Below are 20019 nucleotides of genomic sequence, written 5' to 3'. Positions count from 1 at the left end.
GAGACTCAATCGTGGGAATCAAACAGCTACAAGTTTGTTTTGATTCTGGAGTAAAATGCTAACTAGCATCTGTGGTAAAAGCTAAGATCCACTGCCAAAAAAAAGGGTGCATACTTCTTTGCTCGTTAATAGGGAGAAGATCAAGACGGGAGGAAACTATAAAGACAACATATCCTGCTACCTATCATCCAGTATTAATTTGCAGCTACACAGCCAAGTGAGCACGTCAGCAACAATACACACCCTTTTGATTTGCTGGCGTCATGTTATTGTTCTGCCAGAAAAGGTAAGTACACCCTGTAAACAAAAAGGCGTTTACTTTCGAGCCTTGAAGCTATGGTCATATAAAAAACATAAAAAACAAACAAGCCTTCTGGGATATGTACTGTATAGGCATGCATCATATTCACATCACAGTGAAATGCTTGCAGCTCAGTGATCATTTCCATCAGCTACTTTTAGCATCTCTGTTTGTTGACTAGCCAGCTGGGGTTAACTAACGAAGCTCTCACTCGTTAACCTTGTTTTGATTTCAAACATGAGCCAGCTCTCAAACCTCTGGGACTCTTGGTGACTGGGGAGTAGCTCCATCAGGCTGCTGCATATTTTACAAAACCAAGCGCTGTAACAGGCTTCTGTTTTGCTGGGGAAAGGCCCTTCTTGCGGCTTCGCAGTGGAGGAACCTGTCCGCCCAGTAGCAAAAAAGCAGCTCAGCCCATTTACGTCCTGTGTGACTACCAACAGGGAGCTGCTGCAGACTACACCCGACCAGCCCAGAACACGCTCGTGTACAATCCTCTCCAGCAGGCAGGAAGCCTATCAGTGCTCACTTTTTAGACACGGTGCACGATTTGGGAAATGTGGCGCAAAAATGAAAAAGCTTAGAAAAACAGACTCACTCTGTAGCTTCAGTTCTCTTTATAAATAATGAGGGCAGAATAAATGCATAATTAACACCTCACCATTCAGCTCACTGAGTATGACACGATAGCTGAGAGCGAACAAAGTAACCGGCGATGCAAATGTCGCTTTTGAAATGCAAAGGTGCAGCAGAGGTGCTGAGCAAGGACCGTGTGCCAATGCTGGCTGCTGCTGCTGCTGCTGAATATACATACGCTACATATGAATGAAGGATTTAGTGCTTAAAGTGACAAATTTGGGGACATAAATCATCACCGGTTTGGCTTACGCTGAATTTGATGACACATTTATTAGCATCATAAAAACAGTCTTTAGGACTTAGCTGTGAGGGAGAAAAACACATTTCGAGGAATAGATGGTGTATTTTGGGGTGAAAAACAGGACAGATGAACTCACATCACACTGAATGAACTGCAGAGGAAATACATCCTATGAGATGTAAACAGGAGGTTGATTAATGTGCCATCTTAGCACTGCATCATGTAAAATTTGTGGCATGTTAGCACATTAAATCTAATGTCAATGTGTAATAAAGCTTTTTTATTTATACTTAACCACTTGAAACAAAGTGATAGTACGTAAAATACTGTAAACTCTACAGAACATATACAGAATTTAATGCACCTGTTGACCTCTGTGTACATTTCCTTACATTTTTAATCATGAAAAACGTTATTCTGAATCTATTTTACTAGAAAAACTCACATGTGAGGATTTGATGCCTGTCTCTGTTTTGTTGTGAACCGTTTTTTGGTTTGCTGTTCGGACAAAACAAGACATTCGACCTGTCAAAGAAGTCAAAAACTCCTGCATCCAGCTTCGCATTTGCTGCATTTGTGTGCCTGATTTGATGGTAAACTGAGCATCATTTGGTTTTGAGCTGTTGACCGGACAAAAGAAGCAATTTGAAAAGGTCACTCTGGCCTGAAAGTGGTAATTTTTTCACTATTGAAACACTTTTATTGTCAAAAACAAGGAAATATCATCCAGTATTGATACTGGATGAAGCTCTGTTTTTTTTTCGCTCTCCTCTCCGAAAGCAAGTTAACACGTGCACCTCTTTAGTGCACACATAATCTCACCATCCTCAGAAGTAAATTAACTTAGTTTGTGCTTAACTCACAGTACACAAGCCTTGTTGTATTCATCTTATAATTTTATGCCTTCAATGTTGTGTCAGTTTTTCCTAGCGGTATCGAATAACGATGTCTTTCAAGGTATTTTATCGAGGTTAGAAACTCCAGTTTCGTGACAACCCTCGCTCTCACACTGCAGGGCTCCGTCCAAATCATTTAATGCACCAACACAGTGACATTTCAACACAAATTTTCACTATTATATCAAGAAAATGACCAGTAGACTTCTCAATAATACAAAAATAATCAGCTTAGTAATGACCAATATGGCCTATAAAAAGGTATAAATCTTGATATTTTATCCTCAAAAGCACTTTATAAATGCTAAATATGTCATAACCAATATTGTAAGGAAGACTATTGGTACTTTCACAAAAAATTAGCACAATAATAAATAATAATCATCGATAATGTGGCTATAATAACTAAAACAACACTTATGCCACATCACTAGATAATGATATCCCAAATTTTAAGACCATATCTCGGCTCAAATCACAATAACAATAAAATATTGATAAACTGCCCGGCCAGAAAGCACTTTAAAGACATCATCTCGGTCTCTATGTGATTTGTGAAGGCCTCTTCCTGACACAAACAGTGACTCAACACAATAAATCAAGTCATGTACAGACTCATTGATAATAAAAACAATTATTTGTTGGGGAGTTGTTTTTGTACCAAGACACATCCTTCAACTACTGTGTGCATTAACACCCATTTAATTCCTCCACTCATTCATTTGACTTTGACAGTGTGGGTTATTGATTCACGCACAGGCTGCCCCCCTGCTGTCACTACATTGATTGTTTGTGAGTCTTTTTTAGGTCCATTAAATGCTTTCACACAGGGGCTGGCAGCCTGTGCTTTTAGTGACATGGCAAAGGAAACAAGCACAGTAGTGTGAGTGTAAATAAGCATCAGGTCACATGATTGTACAGCCTCTCTCTCTCTGCCTCCCTCTTTATTGTTGCCCAAAGGAAAAGGCATGCCCTTCATCAAAGTTGTCATATGGTCAATACCTCTAATGTTACATCAGGATCGAAGACGGGCTGGATCAGAACCAAAAACAAAGTCCTCTAAAAGATACATCACATTTGGACCTACACATACTGATCTAACTCTTATGCACAAGTACTCTGCAGCTTACTTATAGTTATAGTTAATTATCAAAGCTTCTCACCAGTTGTGTTGTGGTCCACTGGTCCGATACCATTCAGCAGCACCGAGTGCAGGTGAGGGTGCGTCTTCTCCAGAGCCGAGCAAAACTCGGCGAAATGGTCTCTGTCCTTACTTGTGAGTATCTTCAGGAGCAGGTCCACTTTTTCCGAGTTGGAGGAGCAGTTGTGTCCCAGCTCGTAGCGTTCAGACTGGCTGAGGGTCCCGCAGTGAGCCAACACATCCACCACTCGGTCCGCATCTGTTATCGACTCCACCAAGTTCTGGTAACATTTCTCCAACAACTCTTTATGTTTGGGCTCCATCTCGTCGGCGGCGGTTAAACGGGGACACACATAAAAAAAACAAACCCCTCCAGCTTTTTTTTCTTAATCTTTCCGTCCGGGTCGACTTCTACTTTACTGCGGTAGCGACTCCTCGAGACTACCCTGCTCGGCCCGGTCGGGACGGTTTTCAACCCGAACTGAAGGATACACAAGAAGTAGCCATATTTGTTGCCCAAGGCTGTTGACTGCGCGAAGATGACAACACATTTTCCCAACCGCCGCTTCGTCCTCCCCGACCGAGAGAGAGAGAGAGAGAGAGAAAAAAAAGACGTGTGTGCCTCTTTAAGCTCCGCTGTGTTGACGCCACGGAGACGTTAACGTCCTCAAAACAAGTTGTTTCGACATGTTTGCGAAGTGTAAAAAAAAAAAAAAAGAAACTCTTGAAGAGCTCCCTCCTCTCTGTCAGACGACTAACTCCGCCATGGCTCACCGTTCAGAGCAGCTGTAGCTCTGTGCCAATCATATTTCCGTGCAATGGACATTTAAGGTAAAGGTGGGCGGGGCTTCGGCTGTGGACGCACCTGGCTCCTCCACACTGTAAAGTCCCATCGAGACACTATTGCAATATATTACAGGTAACGAATATACTTTTAGGATGTTGCAGTGTCACAAAAAAAAGTATTATTACACAATGTGTGGTACCTAACATATCAAAGTTGGCTAAAAGTATTGGTTATGCAGTAAAATGGCCACTGTGGAAAGTAACTAAGTACATTTACTCAAGTATTTCAACTGAAGTACAATATTGACATACATACTTGAGTATTTCCATATTATGCAACTTTATACTTCTACTCCACTACATTTCAGACTGAAAATTTGTAATTTCTACTCCATTACTTTTATCTGATACGAGTCACTTTGCTTAGTGGTATGAGTACTTTTACACCGTGCTTTTGCTATTTTTACTTAAAGTCGCATTAAAAAAATATTAAAACATATTACAGTTAACGAATATACTTTTAGGATGTTGTATTGTCACACAAAAAGTATTATGACAAATCGTGTGGTTCCTAAAATATCAAAAGTAGGCTAAAAGTATTGGTTATGCAGTAAAATGGCCACTGTGGAAAGTAACTAAGTACATTACTACAGATGTACAATATTGACATACATACTTGAGTATTTCCATATTATGCTACTTAATACTTAAACTCCACTACATTTCAGACTGAAAATTATAATTTCTACTCCATTACTTTTATCTGATACGTTACTTTGCTTAGTAGTATGAGTACTTTTACACAGTGCTTTTGCTACTTTTACTTAAAGTTGCATTAAGAAAATATTATAACAAATTACAGTTAACGAGTATACTTTGAGGACGTTGTAATGTCATAAAAAAGTATTATGACAAATTGTGTGGTTCCTGAAATATTAAAGTTAGGTTAAAAGTATTGGTAATGCAGTAAAATGGTCACTGTGAGCAGTATTTAAATAAGTATTTTGACTGAAGTACAATATTGACGTACATACCTGAGTACTTCTATATTATGGTACTTTATACTTTTTCTTCACTACATTTCAGACTTGAAAATAAGTAATTTCTACTCCTTTACTTTTATCTGATAGGAGTCACTTTGCTTGTTCAGATTATTAATAAAAATGTAATGTAACTATGATGTATTGTCACTCTACGCTCTGAAATGGGGCAGGCTGCATAATGAGTACTTTCACTTGTACTTTTAAATGTAGTTTGATACTTCTCATTTCAGTTACATTTCGAATGCAAGACTTTTAAATGTAAGGGAGTATTTTTACACTGTGCTATTGCTACTTTTACTTAAATGATGTTCTGCCGAGTACTTCTTCCACTATTGTTTAGCCAATATTCCTCTAGGATGTATTCAGAAGTGGGACATCAAAATACTGATGTACTGAGGCCCCCCAAACACACCACCACCTCTCAGGAAACGGTGACTAAATTCAAAAGTAAAAGTTAAAATGATACATTTCTAATAATTAAGAGTTTCCATGCTTTGGTTAGCAGTTGAATTTTATTTCTTTGAATTTTATAGTCTAATTCTGTGAACCTTATTTTTGCTGCCAGGGAATAAAAAATTGGAGTTGATAAAATGTCACATAAATGGATTTGTATTGTATTTTTAATCTCCTTTATCTCATATCTTACAGTTAAAGTCATTATCATAATATTGCATGTTGACACCACATGGTATCAGGGTAAATATACACGTACTACACAGAAATACAGTGTTTTCTTTCAGTTGGTGAACAATGGAGCAAACCATCTTTATAGGTAGGCAGTTGTGTAAATATTACATCATCAGGAATCATGCATTTATTGATTTGGGCCTCCCAAAGCCTTATCTGTTCAGTGTGTCCAGTTATCGATATACATTATGCACCTCTGATAGGGTGTTATTTTATTAGAAATTGAATCCAATAGCTTGTATTTCATGATTTTATCTCCTTTCAGAGCCGACCGTATACCTCTAAATCATATAGTTGCGTGTTCCTTGTCTGGATTGTCCCCTGACACATCTGCCCCGCTCTGTGAGCTTTCTTCTGCTCCACATAATCCACCGGATCTCAAAGGAGGCAGCAACATATAAGACCGATATCCTTAAGAAACAAATGATCTAAATGCAGTCAATGAAAATATATGCAGGATTATCTACGTGCTTATCTGTAGCCTCTGTGCAGACAGCTGAACTGTGGAGATGCTGAAAATCTGCTTTGGGATCATTTATTCTAATTGCTTGACAGTACTCTGTATTATTAAGGGGCTTCTGTGTATTGCCTTTATGAGGATTGTGGCTCTCATTTGGAGGCAGCTAGTGTGCACAGGACCTGGCTTTAAAGCTTAATACTGTACACTGTGTGCCTATACATTTCACCCACTTAAGTCCAGCACAGCTTTAACAATGCAGGTGGTTATGTAACAACTCAACTAATTTATTTTTCCTGCAGTGAAAATCCATTTGGCGCCAAACAAGAACACTACTAGGAATGTTTGGGAATTATGTAAATTCCTAAAACCATCACACTGGAGGCTCTCACACCAAACTCTCGCTGTTGTTTTGAAGTGAAAACAGTAAGCTGCAGCCTTTCACAGACCGATATGTTGTCTTCTTGTGCTGCTCTTCTTCAAAGCCTCTTCGGCTGGAGGTACACAGGCTGCATACACAAATAAAAGGGAACAGGTTGGACGGGTATTATTCTCTTATTTTGTCAAATATCAGTCGGTGATCCTCAAGCCGTGCAGGCTGCAGCTCTGCAGGCCGGATAGTGATATCTGCTGCTACATCTCATTATGTGTTGTTCATCTAATCCTCGGGTTTGTAATTTGCTTATATGCACTCATGAAGTTTAAAGCGGGATTACGTCCCTGGCAACCAAATGTCACTTAACCGCACACTCCTCATTGGACGGCTGGAGAAAATCCACTGCAAATCAACAATTTGGTCAAAACTTACTTTTACTGATTGTCTGTAAGATTATTAACATTAGAGGTCTGAGACAGGGGGTGTCAATTAAGGTGAAAATGTGGACTAATCTCAATAGATTCGCAGAATTTGATTTTTCAGGAGATTATGTTTAATCTGTCTGCGAGCCAAACCTTTAATGAGACGCAGTGTTGGTGCTTCATTTAGGTGTCTCTTCATTTGTAGTCTGTGTGTTCGCAGTTTTCTTCAGAAATACGGTAGAAAACAAAAGTAACAGGTGAAAGATGGCATTTCTTTTTATGATTATTGGATTTAATTCTCTGTTACAACCACTTTTAAAGGGTAACTCCACTCATTTTGCATATTAAAGTGTGTTTATAGGTCTTGGGGAGTACGCCTGCATATATGAAAAAAGGAGTATAGAGTCTTTTGTGGCTCCAGAGGAAGCTTCATTTAATCTACTAAATTGCCTCCAGTGATGTCACTCAGCAGCTAAGTTGCATTGTGGGTAATGTAGGCACCAAGTGTAGAATAAAAAAAGGCGATGTCTCTGGTTCTGCTGTATCGATTTGATCATTTGTTTTTAAACTGTCAAAAACACAATGAGTGTTATAGTATTGCAATGTTAGACCAGAGGACTGCTTTTCAAAACCAGGTGCCTACATTACCCACAATGCAATTTAGCCACTGAGTGACATCACTGGAGGCAATTTATTAGATTAAATGCAGCTTCCTCTGGAGCCACAAAAGGACTCTATACTTTGCAGGTGATATGTGAAAAAATCTTTCAGTTTTTCCTAGAAGCATGAAACTTGATGCAGTTGTACATTTTGCAGTCCTGCACATTTTTAAGATATGGAGCCATTGGAAAAATTACCACGTGGCAGCCATGGTGGCCATTTCACACTCGAGTCACATTTTCTTGCAACAAATCACTCAAAATTCAAATCAAAACCCTTTTAGATTGTCGTTTAAGAGAGCAAGAGAAAGCTCCAGGGAGTACAATCAAAGGCTGACCTTCACAGCTCCCATCTCCCTCATACTGATGACGCAGACAGATACTATTGATTCACACGACTCCCATATACGCACATGTGCTGACATCTCCATTAAGACTGTGCATCCCTCTACATGGTTCCCAGACAGGGCGCAGCATCCTGCTATCACGTCCACTTGTTAATAATTAAAGCACTTTCTCTAGAAATCCGGATCAGGGAAGTGCTCTGTTTTGTCTTTAAATATAAAAGCCAAATGGGAGAACCCCCCACTGATTTGGCCTATATATTTCAGCAGGTATCAGGGAAAGCAGTCTCAGCTCGAGAGAGGAAAAACCACAAATACAAACATCAAATATTCATCCTTTTTTGTCCTCAGTCTGGCTTGTGGGAGCTTTTCGTTTCAAGAGTGTTTGTGTGGACTGTGATGTGAGAAAGGTGTAGACGAAGTGAGGCTCGGTGGAGTCATTTGTCTCCCCGTCACAGCCCCTCTGAGGCTGCACTTTTGAGGCCAGTGAGCACAACATAAAGAAGATTTTAGGACATCCGTGTCTCCAATATGGACACTATTTATAGCCCTGAGAAAAGCTCTCTGCGCCATATCACTTGAGTGCAACGCAACTGCAAAGACACATCGCTTACGTAAGCCACATTACTCGCACCTTTTAACAGAACGTGCAGCTCGTGACGCTCTGAGGATGGTTGACTCACTTGTCGTAATCCAGACCAAAGTGCTGAGAATGAGACTGGCTTTGAAATGCAAATTGCTCATTGTGTTCCAGCTCAGTGCAGAAAAACCACAGTCCATGTTTCATGCAAAACACATGATCCCATTTCACAAAGACAATCCGGATATAAATGTGTGTTTTTTTTCATTTTTATTGAAATGAGAAGTGGCTGTTTGTAAGTCTCAAGAGACTGGAACTATCAAATGACACAACGTTGGAATACTAAAAATGCATCCATTGAATTTCAGCCATTATCCTGTTACAAGGATGATTGCAAAGTAGAGTTAGTGCAACGGATATTCAGATCAAAGCAGAACTCTAAGTCAGCAGGCAAAACAATCACACAGACATGAGATACGACACTTCATGTGCACAAAGAGCCCTCTACTGGCAGCGAAACACACACACCAGAATAGATCACTGGACAAACTGTAAACAGAATTATTGAGAATTACATTTCTGCAGCCATACGGATGTGATGATTGTTTGCAAGGTAAAGCACAGTGAAAGATCCGCTAGTTTCAAACAGTTTACACAGCAGCCCCGACAAAAAGGCACATATTTTCTGTCTTTAGGCTTTGGCTTTCAGCAAAAAGGCAACACTGTCTAAAAAAACTTGAAACATTTCAAGACGAAAGAAGACGAAGAAGAGTCTTTTGAAGTGGATATAAAGTGAACAGCTAAATTGCATAGACTTGCAAGCTGGAGTTAAACTCTGGTTAGTTTAGAGGAGACGCCTTTAGCTTAGCTTCATTTCTTACATTCAAAAATTACCTGGAATTTAATTGTGAGTTACACGAGCATTAAATGTTCATATGTATTCTGCATGAGACTCAGTTACACTTCATTTGCTAACACTTGCACAATAGTCTCACACAACTTTGTATATATTTACTTACACAGTTGAAATTAGGGATGCATGATATATATCGTCTGAGCCGATACATTATTGGGAATAGAGCCAAATCGCTTTCACTGATAAGCATCTACACACTCCAATACAGTAGGCGGTGGCATTCGCATTTAAACACAGAAGAAGAACGAGCGCAGCATGCTGTTGTCGCTCTCATGACATCAAACTGCTGCATGCTGTGGTGTGGTTTTACACTTTCGGAGGAGACAAAGTGATTGCAGTCTAAAACTACATATTCCAGGTTTAACAACAAAACTTAATAGAGCTCTGAAATATGAAATCATCCCTCTTGGCTTACTAAATGTTAGCCTTTCTTACCCTCAGGTGTGCATAAACTACAGATTAGGAACAAAAAAAGGTATCGGCTGGAAAAAGAATCCATACCGTGCATCCCTAGTTGAAATGATTGGCAGCGAGGTACAATTTATGTCAGTAACACAGTTAATAAGGTATGTTTAAAGTGTTGTGTTAAATAAGGGTGTCAGGATTCGTTTCAGTTTTAAATGTTTTTTCCAGCACCGACGGCTACGCCATTGTTGGACTATCGAGTCTTGTTTTGTGAAGAAATAACCGCCATTTTTTTCTGGAGTGTAGTCTAAGGTCAATTGGGAACAAACTGTTAATCCCAAAAAAACAAGAAGAGTTTTAAGATGGCAGAAGGGAAGAAACTTCATAGCAACAGCCTGAGTTTCACTTTGCATTTTTGCAACGTGTGTGTTCTTCAGACACACACCTAATACACTGACAGAATCGCTGATCTTGCTTTTGATTTCGATAGTTGAAATCGAATGCTCTAGTTGATCTATTTTGAAATAAAATCATGACACCCTTATTGCATAATTCTTCCTTGTACATGTCCTTTATACATGAGATAAATGAGATACACGTTCTTGTTCTGCATTTTTCTTTCCTACAAATACAGTTTCTGTAATCATCAATACAAACTGAAGCAGATTTGAAGTTCACCAGTTTGTTGGACATACTTTTCTATAATATACTGTAGTTACTATAGTTTTTTTCTATATATAATTTAACAATTTTCTTAATTATAATAAGTGTGAAATTTTAGGCACTCACTATTTGCTTAAGACTCCACCTTCTACCCACAAATGGCAAAGCTATCTACTGCTCCTTTAAAAAATATTAATATTAATATATATTTACTATTTGGCAATCATCTACTACAATACAGTAGCAAAACAAACCATGTCAAAAATACAAAAGTAATAATTATTGATTAATGTTATAGGAAAACTAACTTTAACTACATGCATCAGAGGTGATATAAGGTCCTATAACATTGTTTCAGTGTGGACATGCATTGTGTCCTCAAGAAGTGTTGCCTTCCTTTCCATTTAGTCGCTACCACCACACAGCTTCAATAGCAGCTTCTTGTAATCCCCGGAGGTATCACCCTAAAAAAACAACAACAAAATAATCAATATATAGTTCAAATGTGTCATCTATAAAAGGAAAATAAAAAAAAAAGTGTTTCGTGGGACTTACTGAGATGGCAGTGTACAGTGACTTTCCGTAAGTCCTCATATACGCCTGTCTGACGTCCAGCATGTCGACCTCAGAGCGGGACACCATGACACGGATCAGGGTTGTGTCCTTGGTGCCTGCTCCCTGTCAACACAACACAATGTGACACTTCAGTGACTGCGACAGTGAAATCTTCTCCTCTGTAAGTGCAGGAAACCTTAAGAAGAAAATGTGACGATAAAGAACAGGCGTACCTGCATGGCCTTGTGGAGCCTTTCTGCAAAGTAGACAGGGGTGTCCTTGATGCATTTCACTGGGAAAAAGGAGAAGATGTGACCGGATTAGTCTTGAATGAGGCTTGATTGAGGCTGACGTGAGGCTGTGTCATTGTTCTTTTGTTTCTGACATTTTTAATTTGTGAAAAACTACTTTGTACAACACCAACTACACTTTTTCATCTGATCTTCTCTGCATTTCAAGAGAGCACATATATGGATGAAACCCAACACGGGGGTGAGTAGATAAGACAGAATTTTTATTTTTGGGTGAACTTTTCCTTTAAGTCTTAATAATAAAAAGAAAAATAAGAATACATTTTATTTACTGTATATATACACATGGTAAAGGTAAGTAAAATCAGTCTTTCAATCCATCATTTGCTTTTGATCAATAATCAGGTATTAAAAAAGGTATTTAGGTCAAACAGCAGCATGTTTGCATCTGCAGGATATTTTCCTTCCAGGAAACCCTTTCGAAACAAACGTCTGCCGAATGGCTCAACATGAACTTCAAAGTTCAGCATGTTTTTGTGGAAAGCTAGGTTTGGAAAAAAAAGAAAGAAAAAAAAAGACCCCAGGAACGTACCCACAGCCACCATGCCAGACTCCAAGTTTCCAGACATTTCCCTGCAGATACTCTTTTCAATCTCTCGCCCACACATCTGCTGGTACTCCTGGAAGACTGATAAAGAAAAGAAACACAGGTGAGAAAACCATAATATTTGAAATCCTAGGTGAAAAAAGGGTCAACGTGTGCAGTTACGACACAGGGAAAGCAGAGGCAGAAGTATTATGTTGAACTTCAAGAGAGGGAGATATTCTTGTGGAAGTTCAACAGTGTGGATTTTACACACCTGCACGGAGGTGAGGCTTGCTGCGAGCACACAGGATGGCATTAAACTGAGACTCATCAGTTCCGACTTTATTTTCCCCAGCAGCATACAGTTTCTGTCGGACGCACAGAAACACGTTAATTCAAAATGGAGCACATCCATGCTTGTTTATCAGTGTTACAACAAATAAGCAATTTCAAACCTGAGCGTCCTGTTTGGCCATGGCGATGTCAACAGTCTCGCGTTCGTCACGATTCCCCTGGATAGATTAGGACACAAGCTCATTAAACATATGTTACGTGGGCAGACTACACTGACAACACATCAACTTCACATGACGGACTTCAGTCTGTTTACAGAGAGCTCATTATGAATCAGTGTAAAATATGCAGCAGCTACCTGGCAGAGAGAGACCAGGAGTCTGCGGAAGTGACCGGAGGTGTCGCTGCTGATGGCGTCCTCCAGGCTCTTCCCGTACTCTGGAAAGAAGGGAGGGCGTTGCTTTTTAGGTAAATACATTCATTTGCATAACATTTGCATCTTGCTATGTCACCACTTTTTCATAATCCATCATCAAAGTTCGAACACAGGGTAGTCACACTACCTTTCATCAAAAACACAACATGTCCCAACCTTCTAACAACAAACACAAGACTAGTTTGGATTTTGAATAATGATCATCACATGTGGGATGGGCTGTCTGTCTATCAGGGTTCGTAAAGCTTTGTAAGACAGTAGAATTGCAATAGTGAAAAATAAAGAAGCTTACAGAATTCCTTTATACCCTATACCCTTTATATCCTTTATATAGCTCAACACATTTCCAGCGATTGTTTTGTTGCCGTTTCTATAAAACAAATTTAATGTTGGAAAACAGACAATAACATGGCTTCATCCTTTTTACAAAAATGTAGACAACGTCGTGCTCAGAACTCACCAGCTTTGTAGATTCTGGTGATTTCACGAATGTCTGCATTGGAGCGGGACGACAGAATCTCAATCAGACAGGCTTCATCAGTTCCTGCGCCCTGAGGAAAAAAAAAAGAAGCATAGAAAAGCCTTAGAGAAACATTTAAAGACACACCTGCTTCATAAAGTAAAAGTGGAGAACGTTCATTGGTCATCAGCCATGACTCTAGTCTCAACTCGTCTAGCCTTCACTTGCACTTAGAGGATTATTTTTGTTCTTATTTTCCAACTACATGATGAGTCACACAATGTGGTTTGGACAAGATGACCAAAATTGAAGGATCTGCTGAGACAACAACTCGAGCTTCCAACCTTTATAGCTTCTCTGAGCTCGGCTGCGTCAAACTGTGCAGGGGTCATCATCATGGCAAGAACCAGCTTCTCAAAGTTTCCAGTGAGCTCAGACTTCAGATCACGGAGTAAATCCTGAAGGAAAAAAACAGAAAAAAACAAAACAAAGACAAACAAAACCCATGAGAGCAAAGTCGGCCTAAATATAGGTACCATATGGAGTCAGTGACTATAATTACATGCACACTTGTTTTCCACTCTTATTCAGAATTAGGCCTGTAGCAGTTTCTAATTAAGACATGTGGGATAAGTTGATACTTTTTCAGGTTTTAGGCGCATTCTTTGGACATGTATACAACACAATTGTATTATGAATCTCAACTGGGGTTTATACCGTAGTTTGTGGCTCACAGCCTCTTGCCTGTTTACTGTCAGCTCTGTCAGTTGTCATAGATGCGTTTTAGACAAAATAACTAGCTAACAGCTTGCAAGGCTGGGGTAGAGACGCATGCCCAAAAGAGAAGCCCACATTTCTGCTCAGAAGGCTGTAGGAATGAAAGAGGGAGGCTGTATTCCTACGGACAAAATAAGCCTCTCCAGCTGTCTTGATAAACGACATGTTAGGGCATGAATATGCTGATGTAATTTTAGTAGTATGTTTCTAGTCATTGGGCATGTAAACACCTTAGTAGGTATATCTTCTTTTTTTCTAAATAAGGGCAAAAACTGGGATATTTTGTGCATGTAAACGTAGCCACTGAGAAGCAACAAATGACATCCGACTGGAAAGTATTTGTAACAAAATATTAGAAAATGTACCTTCCCATAAGTAGTTTTATAGGCAGCAACCATTGGAACCCTCTGCTTGTTGGTACGACTTCCCAGAAGTTCGATAATGGCGTTCTCGTCAGTGCCTGTTGAAAAGTTGGGAAAGTTGTTGAAAAAAAGGGGGAATGTGCGAATACATTGCTCATCAAGTTTGGCATTTTCATATAAACACCAGTTACTGACCAAAACCCTTCATAGCTTTCCGAAGCACTTCGACGTCCCTCAGTGGATCAGCCCCTGGAAAGTCTTTCAAAGAACCCCGGTACCCTTTCTATGAAATAAAAAACATAAGAAATAAAAACATCAGAAGATGAAATACAGCAGTTATAAAGGTGTTTGTGGTGGTATGTCATAGGATGAAGACAAATGCATCTTACATGAATGGCAGGTGCCTGAGGGTTGGATGGAGCTCCACTTCCATATGCAGGCATTTGTGGGTTTGCGGGGGCTCCTGGGTAACTTGGCATGGGCTGGCCTGGTGCAGGACCCCCTGGGTATCCCTGCTGAGCTCCTCCTGGCTGCAAACAGAAGACAGCTGTAAGTGCCAAGTCCACGGCGACAAACTTCATATAGAGCTAATAAGGTTCAAGACGGACTGGTGAAGATAAGGTGATTTAAGCAAACAAGAGATTTAGCTTAAGTCGGTCCATATGTTATCAGTGGTGGCAGCGGTGAGGAATGAGGAAAGAATTTACGAACCGCTCCATAGCCACTTGGTGCTGCACCCCAGCCTCCACCGCCTGCAAAGAAAATATTGACATAACATTCAAAACGCAATTCATTTTAAGAACAAACACTATAAATATCTTTTGGATGCAAATCCTCATGACTCACCTGCTGGAGGCATGGAGGGATAACCTCCTGCTCCGGGCTGCGGCTGCTGGTATCCTCCTGCTTGAGGAGGGAAGCCTCCAGCTTGGGCAGGGTAACCACCAGCCTGGGGAGGGAAGCCTCCTGCTGCTGGGGGATAACCGCCCGCTGCGGGAGGGTAACCACCACCGGCCTGGTTTGGGTATCCGCCTCCCTGTGGGGGGTAGCCCCCTGCTGCTGGAGGGTAGCTGCCTGCTGCTGGCGGGTAGCCACCCTGCGCTGGAGGGTAGCCGCCTTGTGCTGGAGGATATCCGCCTTGCGCTGGAGGATATCCGCCTTGCGCTGGAGGGTAGCCGCCTTGCGCTGGAGGGTAGCCGCCACCAGCCTGTGGTGGGTATCCCCCGGACTGAGGAGGGTATCCTGGGTAGCTCATTTTTTAGAACCTGGAGGTGACACGAAGGTGTAGGTGGTTACTGTGATGTATGAGGGCCAGCATGGTTCTTTTTCACCTGCAGGACCTTTTCCAGAAATGTCAGCTTAATTGTGTTTAAAATCATCCATCAATTGGTATCAATATGCATCTTGAGAGACCACTTCTGATCAGATCTCACATCCTCACTCTATACGCAAATAAACACGTACATCAATGGAATAAACGGATATGATGTTTTTTAAGCAAAGAAAGAAATATCTTCAGGCATAACATTTGCCGAATTAACAAGAAGGCCTAAATGTTTAAGAAAGTGTTGTAGACAGTGTTTCACAAACTTCATAAAGCTTCTCCTACAGTAACAACTCTAAAAATTGAGCGATTTTTAGATGGAGTCTGGTGACTTTTTCCACGTGCGAAATAGAAGCCTATATTGGTTACCGTTTACTGTACTTTTTGAAATTTGACTTGTTTACCATCAATAAAATGTTGTCTTTTTCATCAATGAAGTGTAAATAAAGAAGCCAGTTGATGCAATGTGCTGAAACCACTGCTAAATGTTGGCAGGTAAGATGCACTTTAGACAGTGGGTAGCAGTTGCTGAAATGACACTTTACACAAAGTGTCATTTCAGCAACAACATTATGTAGAGCATTTAATGCCCAATTCACAAGAAGGCAATGAATGATTTACAATTTACTATAGCCGTTTCAAAAAAAATTTATTCAGTTTCTCCTCACTCAACAACTATAGTTCTGGTCGGATCAGTTGAAACAGACAGTTTGTTCGTAAACACGTGTTGCTAACGCTGGGTGGTTTAGAGAGCGCAAACAGCTCTGAATGTGGTCTGAGTGATCGAATGTCAAATGCATCCTGAGGGCATTCACACCTTTACATATAGCTCAGGACGGATGTTGAAAGAAGGGTCTGAACAGGGTGTAAAATCTCCCTGCTCCACTGATAGGACATTCAATGGCCCAGGAGGTATTGGGGTGGAGGTTTAATCTCTTATTAGTATGGAATTTTCAAACAGTGCTCTTAAAATAGCACAAACTGATATCCAACCCCTCACCCTGGCTGCACCCATTTAGTGCCGCCCTAAAACGCTCTATCCTTCACTCACATCTTCTATAAGTTAATGAATAAGCTACAACTTCAGACAAGGACGTGACATGGGTTTTTCTGCCGACCACACTACACAGTGTTTGACCACATCTCCATTATGAGGACAGAAACTCACCACTTCCATCTTGATCCTTAATGCATGACATATGATGAGAACTGCTCATTGTTTTTGACAGTGTTACCGTGTCAAGTTTCCCTTCCCCTTTACTTCGAAAACCACCAGAGCAAACACTGAATAATGCAAAACTAGTGATGGCCTTTTTGGTCACACATTAAATCCCCATTTCATGAAACTCATTTTTGTTGGAACTGTTCAGGTGCCACCGTGTCGACCCATAACGAAGCAAAATACTAATTACAGCTGCAGGTTTGTGTGCTGTTATGGCAGGCTGTAAATTCACTTTGTTTACATGCACACAAGAAACCAGTTACTGTGAGGAATCAAGGTTTTTTGGACAACACAGTGAGGCCATCAGGCTCTGTAAGGTAAGTTTTTCCTTACTGTGTAAAGCCACCTGAATGTTACAACCAGTCCACTCTTTGACTCCATGTACAACTTATTTACAGGCACACAAAAACAATTCAGCTGCAAAAACATTATTCAGATGCAACTGAGTTTTGTAAAACACTACATTTAAGTGTATCCTGATTTCATAGGCACACATATACACAGTGTGTGTAGAAGTGACCTCATGAAGGACGTCTGATTGTTGACACTCCCCTGTTAGTTTCCAGCCCTCTCCTTTGGACCCTTGTAGGCACTGATGAGGCTTTAAAGTGTAATCGAAAATATAAAGACCCTCCATCACATCAGAGATTTACAACCCAAGTATGCAATAAATATGAGGGGGAAGGTTCAAGACGCTTCTTTATTACACATAATCATCCCAGCGGTCAATGGCATTTAGCCATCTCGTAGTTTTGTTCGTTGCGTTTGGATTTATACTTTTTAAAAAAAATCTTAAATAAGAACAATTCAAATGCGCGTACATTAATAATGTACGTCACAGACTTCTTAATTATAAGCAAACCAGTAATCACCAACAGACAGCTGTTGTTGTTGTTGTTGTTATATTATATTAGACTTAATGTTTACGCGTTAAAAACGCGAGTGTGTACACATTCACACCTGGAGCTTACTTTTACATAGTGCACTTGAAAGCAGCAAAACACAGAATTTCACTAAGCATCACAGGCCTGCGATTTTATCAACTCGCCAACTAGTTAGCTAAGATAAGGTTTTACAGTGGCAAATCTTCTGTCTACGGTAAAATTTCGACTCTAAACTTCATATGCTACGAAGCCTTGCTAATATTTAACGTCACCCCATCTTCATCTTTGATGTCCGAGAGCTTGAGCCGACTCAACGGTTCGTTAACGTTGCATAATCCTCTCGGAGGAAGTTTCATACTGATTAGCATTTAGCTAGCATCCACAACACCTAAGCTACCGTTACAGACTATTTAACACGTAAGGCAGGTATTGTTTAAAGTATCAGGAAGCCATTTTCAGATTTTTGTTTTTTTTTAAACACCAAAGTTGAGCAACGTCCCCGTTAACAGCTCGGCAGCGGTTGTGTCCGTTTAATTGGGCGAGGCTAATTTCCTAATGACATTCCTCCTGCGGGGACGAAAGCTAAAGCAGATCCCATCAGGGCACTTTGTTGAACTTCGATGCCAGCTGTAAAGCAGTGCAAGGTAGGACGAACATTTCGCAGTCCAAAAACAGAAAGATTTAGCGTACTTACTTGTGTGATACGGGTTTCCGATCCAGGAAGAGACGAGCAGGGAGTACTAGCGGGGAGGATTCAGCAGCCCGGAGGTGGGTGGGTCCTCAACATTGTTTCCGTCCTGCAGTCAGTCACAACCTTTGCTCGTGTATTATGGAGGGAGGCTGGTGTTGACTCAGCGGGCTGTGGTGTGTGATTTACATCACATGGGCCACTGACATATCTGTCTGTTAGTCATTAGATTTACAAGTGATTAGATTTATCTCTAGGGCACCAGTGAGCAGAACGTCCTGATGCAACCAATATGTAGTGACGGAAAGTAACTAAGTACATAAAGCCTACACAAGTACTACACTAAAATACAGTTTTGAGGTACTGGTACTTTACCTACATGAGTATTTACATGTTATGCTACTTTATGCTTCCCATCGAGTACTTTTTACCCCTCTACATTTGTTTGATAACTTTAGTTACTAGTTACTTTGCAGAGTGATTCAGATTCAGACAACTTTATTAACAGCTTGCCTTGCGCACATACTCAAACATACAGTAACGTGTGGACACTAAAACAGATGAGTAATAAATAAGATAAGAGTCAAATAAAATACACCAAGGAGTTCAGTGGATATTAAGGGATCTATGATAAAAAGAAGATGTTAACAACAGCAGTAAATTCAATAAAAACATCTTCGTCTTCACCCTGACATTGACAGAGAAAATTCACCAACAAGGACACGTCCAGAAGAAACATGTTACACCATGCATATGCTACATCAGAGTCAAAGTAGCTCTTTTTCAAATGAATTCATTACATCTGCAGTTGGATAAAAACAAAACAAAAAAACACTGATTCAAATGATCAGAAAAATGCTAACTTTGTGTCCTGTAATCAGCCAGTCTGACCCATAGTATACAGTATATACACACACGTAAATACATGGATACTTAAGTTCATTTAATATCACATACTCTAATACTTCTATCAGATACTATTCCTATTGGTGACTCTCACTTACCAAACTAAAATGTCTTTACTTTTACCCTGACAATTGACTAATCATGAACCCCAGAGGGCACTTGATCATGTTTTCTTTCACATTGGGCCCCTCTAGAGGGCACTATCTATCATTGGGGCCCTTAAGGGGGAACCCTTGCAGTGTTTGTTTTGCACATGGAAGGTTTGCAGGGCCTTTATTTTTTGTATTGTAAAGTAATCAGACTGTAAGCCAGAGTCCGTCCAAATAGGATGAGGGTTTACTATAACCCCCAGGCCACACTTTATGCTCCTCATTTGAAATGTACTAATATGCAACTGTTCCTGAAATGTGACAATTATCTTTCAGTATCAATAAAAAACACTAGATGGCAGCAGTGTGCTTGTGGTCAAGACATGCATTGCAGACTGCAGGCCGGTGGCCTCCTGGTCAAATACTGTATGTTTACCTTGATTTAAAAAAAACCTGATTGTAAGTGAAGACAGCCTCAGTAACCCCTGGGTGTTTGATGGTCAGTCTGACTTTGCACCATGAAGTGTGAGATTTCCAAAAATAAAACATGATGTGTCGTTTTATTTAATGTTGTGTGTGATGAATCTTAAGTCTAATGAGGAAAACATTTTTCCCCCTTTATCAACAAA

General features: G+C 40.2%; 2 protein-coding genes across 6 annotated transcripts in view; both read right to left on the bottom strand.

Annotated features, from left to right (window-relative positions):
• LOC311250543 (disks large homolog 5-like) overlaps positions 1–3988 on the bottom strand; it is a 35407-nt gene extending 31419 nt beyond the window's left edge. For all 4 annotated transcript variants that reach the window (XM_084342307.1, XM_084342309.1, XM_084342308.1 and 1 more), the window contains exon 1: positions 3241–3988. In XM_084342307.1, coding sequence (XP_084198433.1) covers positions 3241–3541 — 301 coding nt within the window. In that variant the 5' untranslated portion in view covers positions 3542–3988. The remainder of the gene's footprint in view (positions 1–3240) is intronic.
• Positions 3989–8825: 4837 nt separating this feature from the next.
• Positions 8826–18490, bottom strand: LOC311250535 (annexin A4-like). 2 transcript variants are annotated; one of them, XM_084342287.1, is made up of 15 exons: positions 18402–18490; positions 15124–15542; positions 14989–15029; positions 14667–14807; positions 14473–14560; positions 14281–14375; positions 13483–13596; positions 13139–13229; positions 12601–12680; positions 12404–12460; positions 12223–12316; positions 11955–12050; positions 11345–11403; positions 11112–11234; positions 8826–11020 (listed from the first exon to the last, which is right to left on the bottom strand). In XM_084342287.1, the coding sequence occupies exons 2-15, from the start codon at positions 15530–15532 to the stop codon at positions 10961–10963; spliced, it is 1548 nt and encodes a 515-aa protein (XP_084198413.1). In that variant the 5' UTR covers positions 15533–15542; positions 18402–18490; the 3' UTR covers positions 8826–10960. The 2 variants fall into 2 exon arrangements, with proteins under 2 accessions (XP_084198413.1, XP_084198414.1); XM_084342288.1 differs by lacking the exon at positions 18402–18490 and adding an exon at positions 17980–17998.
• Positions 18491–20019: the final 1529 nt, after the last annotated feature.

The sequence above is a fragment of the Pagrus pagrus genome, assembly GCF_965226575.1.
Source record: "Pagrus pagrus genome assembly, chromosome: 21".
Lineage (NCBI taxonomy): Eukaryota > Metazoa > Chordata > Actinopteri > Spariformes > Sparidae > Pagrus > Pagrus pagrus.
The sequence above is the reverse complement of the archived record's forward strand: the minus strand, read 5'-3'. Positions and strand labels throughout refer to the sequence as shown.

Bases quoted from the DNA above. Each gene is read 5' to 3' on its own strand.
- LOC311250535 (XM_084342287.1), bottom strand. From the start codon at position 15,532: ATGAGCTACCCAGGATACCCTCCTCAGTCCGGGGGATACCCACCACAG. The intron at 14,808-14,988 runs GTTCGTAAATTC...TTCTGTTTGCAG, and splicing joins CACCAAGTGGCTATGGAGCG to CCAGGAGGAGCTCAGCAGGG. The intron at 14,561-14,666 runs GTAAGATGCATT...TTTATTTCATAG, and splicing joins CTCAGGCACCTGCCATTCAT to AAAGGGTACCGGGGTTCTTT.